The 10,000-nt window shown below is 44.0% G+C and overlaps 2 protein-coding genes across 2 annotated transcripts; both read right to left on the bottom strand.

Annotated features, from left to right (window-relative positions):
• Positions 1–1,023: 1,023 nt before the first annotated feature.
• On the bottom strand, positions 1,024–5,152 carry LOC143041660 (uncharacterized). Its single transcript, XM_076213667.1, has 2 exons — positions 3,922–5,152; positions 1,024–1,136 (listed from the first exon to the last, which is right to left on the bottom strand). Exons 1-2 carry the CDS (start codon positions 5,150–5,152, stop codon positions 1,024–1,026), a joined length of 1,344 nt encoding a protein of 447 aa, XP_076069782.1.
• A 310-nt stretch (positions 5,153–5,462) lies between these two features.
• Positions 5,463–6,242, bottom strand: LOC143041659 (uncharacterized). The gene has a single exon (XM_076213666.1). The coding sequence runs from the start codon at positions 6,240–6,242 to the stop codon at positions 5,463–5,465; it is 780 nt and encodes a 259-aa protein (XP_076069781.1).
• Between the last annotated feature and the right edge of the window lie 3,758 nt (positions 6,243–10,000).

Here is a 10,000-nt window from a genome sequence, read left to right as displayed (position 1 = left end):
TAAAGAATACGATAACGTTCACAATATTAGATAACGTTTTGTGAGACCAACGAACTTATTCTTAATTCTGAACAGTATGGATCCACAGAAACTCAAAGAAATATCGACATTATCCCCTTAGGGCATAAGGTTGTTTGTTTTTGTAAAAGCATACGATCCATTCTTCACTCGATAACATGATCGAGACTAAATAGTTTTCATTGGTATTGGTCTAGTTGCTGTTTTAAAATGATATATATATTTTTAGGATCAAAATTTAGTAATAGATGATTTTTCTGGAATAATACAATGCCTAGAGTGATTTCCATTGTCTGTGTGGACCACCTGAAGGATAGGTTGGAATATGTATATATATATATATATATATATATATATATATATATATATATATATATATATATATACTCGTATATATTTTACACCAAGTGCAGTCGGAGTTCAAGGTTGGCCGGCAATGCTATGGTATCCTCATCAGCCAATGGACGACGCCACAAGGTCCTGGTTTCATTTTTGCAGTATTTCATTAAAAAACGAACAATTATCTGGCATATTTACAACATGGCGGGTGTGTAATGACCAAGTCAACATCTGTGAGTAGAGAGGAATAGCAGAGACTTGTAGTCCAACTTTGAAATCTTGCTCTGCGTAGTCTGTGTCGCTGTGGCACGTTGGTTTCGAGATATCTTTGTAGTTCATGGGCCCGGGTTCGAGTCGAGCGGCGTCCCTTGGTAGGATGACCATAGAGAGGAAAAATGACGGCTTCAGTCGCACATCACCGCCCACTGACGCAAACGCTCACTTTTTAGTAGTTTGTAAAGATAGAAAATACGCATTTATCAGCAAGCAGCATAAAATTATCTGATTTAGTTTTATCCTAATCAAAGTATTTGTTCTGAAATTTATCCAAACTAGTTTCCACTATGTACTATATTCTGAACTTATAATTGGTACAACTGTGTCGCGTTCCCAGACGCGTTGGTCTTGAAAGGTGGCCTAAACTATGTAGAAGGCTAAACGAGGTAATTAGAATACACAGTGGTTGGACTTGCTATTGAGGTCATTCATTTGTAATGCAGAATTGCAATCGAACTTGTTCAATATATGAAGATGCACATTAGATATTACCTCAACAGCAACTACAATGTAAAATTAAACTGTAATGTTACATGCATGATACATTAAATAAGTGAACTAAATGATGAAATAGATACAAATATTAATCATACCATGATATTCAGAAATTTCTTCTTAGCATAGAATAAGAATGGTTACCTTTGCAAATTCAAAGTGTGTCTCATAAAAACCACGGTTACGAAAACTAAACATTGTATAGCATCTGCGTGAACAAAACTAACTTTTTTACTGAAGATACAGATAACTAATACATCTGTATACTTTGGACTCCATCATCTCATTTCTGAAAAGTAACCTCGCCAAACCTAAGAAGATTCTACGAGACCGGGTATACGTTGGACAGCCACATGAGAAGATGACGTCAGAAAAACTATTATTTATTAATTCTAACGTTTGGCAGCTCATGAGGCGCTCGTTGAAATGATACTTTCAAATGTCTACACACATACTTAATGAATGAGAAAGTAGGAAATGGGGTAGAAGAGAGAAAGAGAGAGAAATATATGGCAAGAGGGGAGGGTAGACAGAAAGATATAGAGATGGAGAGTAAGATAGAGAGAGGGAGAGATGGGGCGGGATAGAGAAAGACACACACACATATATATATATATATATATATATATATATATATATATATATATATATAGATAGATAGATAGATAGATATATAGATAGATATAGATATAGATAGATAGAGAGAGAGAGAGAGAGAGAGAGAGAGAGAGAGAGAGAGAGAGAGAGAGAGAGAGAAATTTGAAAAGAGGGGGAGGGGGGAGAGAGAGTGTAAAGCCGCGTCTACACTTGTTGCATTTCCACGTATCTTATCATATTTGCGTACCACCTAGTGATAAGATACGGTGCAACAGGGTATTGTACCCACTTGTTGCGTATCCGTATACAGCAGGTGGATACGCAACAAGTGGGTACAATACCCTGTTGCACATATCGTATCACTAGGTGGTACGCAAAGATGATACGATACGTGGAAATGCAACAAGTGTGGACGCGGCTTAAGAGGTTCCTAGAAAAGAGGGTAAAAAGAGGGGTAGAAGACGGGTTGTTGCCTTTTATAGGTAGGATTGTTTATAAACAAGAGCCGGGAGCTCGAGTGTATTACTGACATGACATTCCTTTGTAACCTAAGTGAGAATTATGCAGACACTCGAGATTATTCTAAATAAATAATATTGCCATATAGACTTGAAACAACGAATCTGATTGGTAAAAGGGCGGAGGAGGAGAAAATTCAATTGGTTTACGATTGCAAGATCACACCCTTTGCGGAGGATCTTAAATATAAAGTTAAAGATCATTGGACTAAGGAAATCACTATGTCGCTACAAAGCTCACGTAGGATCTTGCATACGTGCTCTCAGGGGATTCCGTGAGAGTACTTCAGAGAAGCACGTTGTAGAAGAATTAACGGAAAATATATAAAGAAAAGAAAATTACTGCAATTTCATTCTCCTGGACAGATCATAACTAAAAGGAGTGAATCACCATATCCATTAGTGAGGACCACAAGAGCGATTACAGTGACAAGGGCGATCACAATGGCTACAGTGTTGACATGATTAGCAGTGGTAAGAGTGGTGACATTGGGTTAAACAGACAGTGATAACAGGGGCGACAAGAGCCAACAGAGAGAGGGGGGTTGAAGACAGGAAGCGATATATATATTTTTTTTTATCAATTTATTACGCTCAAGGAGCGTCAAACCTAGTACAAAAGTGTAGCTATGTACAGAGTACTAGTGACACACAGGACACTCTCGAATCATAACTGAAGGAATTATTTGTAGTTTATCACCCACTAGTGCGGGTGATACAAAAAATATATACAGTGATCACCTTCTGGCAAATATTTACATATATTAATAAGTAATTGTCGATGAGGTATCAAAGTTGTTGGCATATAGGGTGTAGCGCAGCCTGCACGATGTGTACCTCGGCACCTGTCTGGTCTCACTCGTCTACACCGTGCGGTAGCCGGGTTTGCGTCGGGCACGCATAACATTGTGTCGTCTCACCAGAAGTTCGCTGCGTCTGTATGCATGTGGAAGTGGAAGGACGTTCTTGTGGTGTTGGATGGTTACACTTGAAGTCCTCTCAGCATTACCACGGTGACGTGTAGGGAAGTAGGTGGCTTATCGTACCATCCATTTGTAATAGGGCAATAGTAGTAGCAGCTGGCAGATCTATACTACAGACATTCCTTGTTATTATGTCCAGGGAACAACAAACCTAGTGCAAAAGATGACTATATACAGATTATTAGTGATACTTAAAACATTTCCGAATCATAACTGACTGATTTATTTATGTACAGTTTAACACCCACCAAAGTGAGGGTGTTGCAATAGGATTAATTCTAATTTATCACCTTCAAGCAAATATTTACAGACATCAAGAACTGATTGTCGATGAGGTATTAAAGGGGCTATCGTGGGGCAATCAATGCAGTAGTGCTCTAGACTGTTGGCATTAGGGGTGTCGCACAGCCTGCACGAAGAGTACCTCGGTACACCTTCGGTCTCACCCACTTGCCACACTGGTCTGTAGCCGAGCCTGAGTCGGGCACTCACAACATTGTGTCTTCTCACAATAAGTCCATTACGTCTATACTTATAGGGAAGAGGAAGAAAATTCTCGTAGTGTTGGATGGATACACTTGTAGCCCTCTCAGCATTGCTACGGTGGCGAGTAGGGGAGCAGGCAGCTTGTCTTACCATTCGCTTGTAAGAAGGTAGGAAGGCAGTAGTAGAAGTGGCAGCTGGTGGATCCATACTACAAGCTGTCCTTGCTAGCCGATCAGCGGTGTCATTGTCTAGGAGTTCAATATGGGATGGAATCCACAGGAAGTGTGCCATCTGTGAGTTTTCGTGAGTTGTGGCCAGTTGTGGCATTATTTGTGTTACCACTTGTTGGTGTTCAGGCTTGGTAGATGAGAGCGCGCGGAGGGCTGACTGAGAGTCGCAGATGATCAAGCCGTTTTCTCCAGTCCGTGTCAGCAAAGTAACAGCGTCCAGGAGCCCATGCAACTCACAATACGTGGAGCTTGACGAATTAGGGAGTCGACGGCCTGCCCAGCCCCCTAGTGGTGGCTCTATGCTGGGGGAATACACAGCACATCCAGCACTACCGTCCTCCTGCAAAGAACCGTCAGTGAAGAGATGATGGGCCGCATTTAGAGAAGATGACAGACCGGCGATAGTTTCTAAGGCTAGTTGTTTCTGGAGCTGTGGTAGGTCGGACTTGGTAGTTGGAGTATAGGTGACTGTTGGCATGGGTGTCTGCCAAGGTGGGAGGCCAGGGTCCTCGTTCTCTGTTAGAAATTTTATGTTAAGCCTCCGAATGTTTGAGATGATGTTAAGGACCAGTGAGCGGCCACCGGGACGAAGCTGAGGTCGAGGCTCTGTCAAATCAATCGAGGTCTGGATTGTGTGACAAAAGTGGGGAGATATGTGGGGGTAGTGCAGGCACTTGATAGTGAAGCAGGTAACATTTGAGTATATTCTCTCTACAATTGGTGGTAGACGAAGTTCTTGCTGCATACTGACGATCCTGGTTGAGGTAGGGCAGCCTAAGATGAGCCTCATTGCCTGGTTTTGGAATTTTTCAAGTGGTTGCAAAGTAGTTTTGGAAAGCTGACTAAGTGCGGGAGAGAGGTAATCTACCACTGGTCGAATGAACGTGATGTATATAGTTCTGGCGACAGGGATGGACACTCCAACAATATTGTTGGTTAACCACCTAAGAGGAGTCAGTCGTCTCTGTAGCCGGGTTAGCAGGTCTTGGACAATTGGATGTACGCGTTGTCTTGCTGGGATGGAAGGTGTGATACGAACTGGTGCCCCCAGGTAAAGGTACTTTGAGCACAATGGCAAGATGGTGTTGCCAATAGTGAATTCTGGCAAAGTTCTTGCTGGGCGAAAAGATAAAATTCTGCTCTTTTCTGGTGAGATGACCAGCCCGCATGAGGAGGATGACAAATGAAAGGATTGAAGGAAACGTTGCATGTCTTGTGGTGATCTTGAATGAATGCATATGTCGTCTGCATAGCAAGTGATTGTTGTACCGTTGATGTCAGGAAGCAGAGAGAGAAAGCGATGCATAAGGATGTTAAATAAAAATGGACTGAGTCCTCCTCCTTGTGGAGTACCGAGTTCAAACTCTCTGGTATGGCTGTACGCTCCCTTAAACAATACACGTGAGTTCCTGTTCCGCAGGTATCCTCTTATCCACCTCAGTAAATTTCCTTTGATGCCAAAGTCAACAAGCTGGTCGAGGATAATGTCCCTGTAGGCGATGTCGAATGCGCTTTTCAAATCAATGAAAGCCACTACACTGGTGGGACAGAGGGGTGTGTAGAGTTCCATGAGGCAGTGGTGTGTTCCTCTGGGGCAGGAAGCCATACAGTCGGGGCGAGAGCTTATCTTGTATCCGGAACATCAGACGTGATAGAAGAATGCGTTCCAATACTTTACAGAAATAAGAGGTGAGAGATACAGGTCGGAATTTGTCAGTGCCAGGTTTAGGAATCGGTACTATCGTGCTGCAAGTCCAGTCCCGTGGTACATATCCCAGGTTGTAGCAGAGATTATACAGCTGGAGGAGGGGGTTACCAGGTACGTCCAGGAGTACTCGGAGGACGGCGTAGGTGATGCCATCATCGCCAGGAGCTGTCGCCTTACCCTTGGCGAGGGCTCTTCGCAGCTCTTGTTCGGTTATCTCCTCATCTTCTTCATCGGTCTTCAGCAAGGCAGAGGCTAGTCGGAGTGCACGATAGTTTTTGTGGGTGGAGAGAGCGTCGTGTATGTATGGTGGGAGGTTGCTGGTTCGTGCCTGAGCTGACCAAGCATCAACAAGGTTTTGTGCAAACTGTGTAGGACTATGATGGAGGGCACTGTGATGTTTTTTCTTCAACACCTTGTTGATGAGGTGCCACATGGTACCAACGCTCGTTTGATGGTTAATGCTGTACGTTAGTTTTTTCCAGGAATCCGTTTGAACACAACGCTGTAGAGCAACCAACTCATCTCTTGATAGTTGATACTGGTGTAGAGTTTCTGGACTTGGTCTTTTCTGAAAGGCAAGGCCATCCTCCATCGCTTTCCTCTCCGCCTGAACGATGTGGTTGTCTAGTGTCCAAGTGTGTGTATTCGGATGACGTGTGATGTGTGGCTTTTTGACGTATTAGGTGTAGAAAGTATGTGTGGCGTTAACGAGGGAGGAATATAACTGTTCAGGACAGTGGTGGTTAAATGTGGGTAGGAGGTTTGTCATGTATGAAATATATGTGGGACAGTACTTAGGTTGGAGTACGATGCGTGTACGGGTGTGCACTGGGGATGGCGTGGTAGAAAGGGTGTATTGGACACCGAGTGCTACGTGGTCGAAGAATAGTGTCAGTATCGTTGAACACCGGACTTGGGAGGCCACCAATCCAAACGTAAGGACGTGACCCAAGGTACCACCTCGAGCATGCGTGGCGCCAGCCGTGTCCCAGCGAGTTAGCCTGTTGCGTTGAATGCATTCCAGAAGTCGAGTCCCGTTGCGATTTATAATGCCTGTGAGATCTCCTAGAGCAGGGTGTCGACTATTAAAATCTCCTAGATAAATCATACCGTGGGTGGTGGGGGGTGGAAGTATAGCTGGATTCAGGCCGTTCGGTGCAACGTACACATTGCATAACCTTATGGTACCGGAGCCAACTGTTACCTCTAGAAGCTGATAAGTCGTGTTATTGTCAATAGAATTTTGAAGAAAGCGATGCTGGACGATGGTGTGGACATACGTAATTAATCCGTTTCGGATCTGATGTACATACGATACGTATTGGTTGAGCAAAGGTGCATCCCTGTTTGGTGGAGCGAGGCCTATAAATGCTTACTGTATGAAGATAATGTCTGGGTGGTGACAGTGCACGTACCCTTTAAGTGCTGTACGTTTGGCCCAGTTTGTGATACCGCAGGCGTTCCATGAGATGACGTGTAGCTTCATTTGATTATTGAATTTTAGTTCTATGGTATCGGCGACCAAGTGATGAAGAAGTGGTGGTTCGGGCGGTTGTGGAGGTATGAGCAACGGTGGTGGTTCGGCCGGCAGTGGTGGTGTGGGGGGTAGTGGTGGTGGTGGGGGGGGGTCACTGGGTGTTGTGTCACGTAGGGGAGACTCCCTGTGTGGGGTTGCAATTAGATTGCCGAATCTAGCAGCAATAAAATCCATCTTCTCCGTGATGGTGCTAATGGTGTTAATAATTACCTGTTGTGATTCAACCAACGAGTTCAGTGTCACCTCACATGTGGCCTGTTTTTTAACCAAACTATCCAGACACGTTTCGATTGCATCGAAACGTGCGGTCATTGTCGCGACCCGAGTCTTAAGGGCTGCCACTGCATCGCGAAGTGCAGCTACTTGCTTAGAGTCCGAGGAAGCAGTAGAAGTAGAGTGGAGGTTACCGACGGAGGGAGGAGGTGGTGGTGACTCACTGTGACCCGTGTGTTTAACAACCGGTGTATTGGTGATTTGCTGACGCTTTCCACAACCATGCCAGGCGTTGACCCCTGTCTGATGACATCGTGGACATTTCCAGCACGAGGTGTCTGGTGGGGGAGGCTGGGATTGTGATGAAGCCGAGTCAGAGGTAACAGCAGTTGGTGGAGGGGCGCGGTGTGAACAAGTGCGGGAGTCATGAGGGCCCGACCACCATGCACACCGTTCGGTCGCAGCGCAATACCGTGAGATATGACCGATGCCCCAGCACCGGTAACACCATGGCTGTTCGTCTTTCACCCTATGAAGTTCACAGGGTGGTAGGCATGGAAGGAAGCTGAAGTAGACACTCGGTGGTGGTGGCTCTATAAGGCTCCAAGTCACTACCAGGCGGTTGATGGGTGTGCCATTATGGTGGAATCTTCTGACTGAGTGGGTGCCCGGCAGCTCTTTGGCCAAGGCTGGTTCAATATTGACCGGGTAACGTGTTAAGAGGTATGTGGGATATTTGTGAGGCCTTTCCTGCGAGTCCTGAACCTCAAGGTAGATGGACTGTACCTCTCCTTTCGTAACACTGTTGTCAATATCTGTGCGGTTACAAGAGATGTAAACAAACTGAGATGTAATTGCTGCCATCTTCACCTCAGCTAGTTTACGGTCAAGTTTGAAGGCTTTGTTTATTTCATTCAGCCATCGAAGTTTTATGTCCACTGAGGGGTTAGTCTTGAACCGGAATTTGATATAGTCAGCCCTGGGAGCAAATGCTGGGGATGGAGGGTCACGCAGCGATGAGGTCCCCCTTGTGGGTGCCTCCTGTGCTACGGGGCGTGGATCGCTGTGGTCTGATGTAGATATGCTGCCCTGGGCAGTAGATGTCTCAAATCGTTTTGAGGATTTGGCAGCAGGGGAAGAAGGCGCACTATTGCTGTCCGAGGTGTGGGTTATGGAACGTTTGGGAGTAGTTGTGGGGCGTGACATGTCTAGCGCAGACATTGGAGCTAATGGGTTACGGAGTTCGTGTCTAGGTAGCCGTGGCCAGTGACTGTCTTCCTCACTCATCTCATCCTCATCGCTCAATGCTAGGTCGGCCTCAATGGCCTCGAGGGAGATTGGGCCAGAAGGCTCCATGCTGCCTACCTTGTTAGGTAGGCAGATTGGGCTCAAGGGTGTGACGTAAAATTACTGTGGTGATTGATGTGACATATCTACGTCACACCAGCACCAGTACGCATGCGCAACAATGGCAACCCCTGACAGGGATTGTTTGGCCAGGTAGGACTGAACTTTTCCCAATTCTACAGCCTAAGTCCAAGCAGAACGGATTCCCAAATTTTATCTGGGTATGAACTGTACCTTTATATCCTCTGCGACTGCTGGTGGGCGGTTACAGCGTAAATTCTGGAATTTTTCCGAAATCGATAGAGCTCTCTCTACACGTCTGCTTGCGTTGTCCCTCTAGCGGCGAGTCCAGGGAGCGATAGATGGAAAAGGAGAAAAGAAGAGAGAGGAAGAGAGGGAATAAGAGAGAAGGAGATGGTTGTGGGAAAGATATGGAAATATATATATATATATATATAAATATAAATATATATATATATATACATATATATACATATATATACATATATATACATATATATATATATATATATATATATATATATACATATATATATATATATATATATATATATATATATATATATATATATATATATATATATATGCAGGGGACTTTGTAGTGTAAAATTTAATTAACCATTACTTTGGTTCAACTTCGACGGTGGTAGGGTTCGAACCACCATCTTTTCGACCTTCGCTGAAAGAGACAACGCCTTAATCCTCTCGGCCTCCCCCCTCCACCTCTTTCTATTTATCTCTACCTTTTTCTCCCTCTGTCTCTCTCTGTCCCCCTCGCGATCTCTCTCTCTCTCTCTCTCTCTATATATATACATATATATATATATATATATATATATATATGTATATAGATAGATAGATATATAGATATATATACATGTATATATAAATGTATATATATATATATACATGTGTATATATATATATATATATATATATATATATATATATATATATATATATATATATATATGTATCTCTCTCTCTCTCTCTCTCTCTCTCTCTCTCTCTCTCTCTCTCTCTCTCTCTCTCTCTCTCTCTCTCTCTCTCTCTCTCTCTCTCTCTCTCTCTCTCTCTCTCTCTCTCTCTCTCTGTTTTTCTCTTTCTCTCTCTCTCTCTTTATTTTTCTCTTTCTTTCTCTCTTCCAAATCTCTCTTCCTTCATTTCTCCCCCAACCATATATACTTTCTCTATCCCCTCCACCCGGCTATCTCTGTTTCTCACTCTGTCTC

This window comes from Oratosquilla oratoria, chromosome 31 (genome assembly GCF_046742065.1).
Source record: "Oratosquilla oratoria isolate Oo_2021 chromosome 31, ASM4674206v1, whole genome shotgun sequence".
NCBI classification, from domain to species: Eukaryota; Metazoa; Arthropoda; class Malacostraca; order Stomatopoda; family Squillidae; genus Oratosquilla; species Oratosquilla oratoria.
The sequence above is the reverse complement of the archived record's forward strand: the minus strand, read 5'-3'. Positions and strand labels throughout refer to the sequence as shown.

Excerpts from the sequence above, each read along its gene's own strand:
- LOC143041660 (XM_076213667.1), bottom strand. The coding sequence starts at position 5,152 with ATGCAACGTTTCCTTCAATCCTTTCATTTGTCATCCTCCTCATGCGGG. Across the intron at positions 1,137-3,921 it reads GCTAGCAAGGACAGCTTGTA|TTGCTGTTGAGGTAATATCT; the intron begins GTATGGATCCAC and ends TTTACATTGTAG.
- LOC143041659 (XM_076213666.1), bottom strand. The coding sequence starts at position 6,242 with ATGGAGGATGGCCTTGCCTTTCAGAAAAGACCAAGTCCAGAAACTCTA.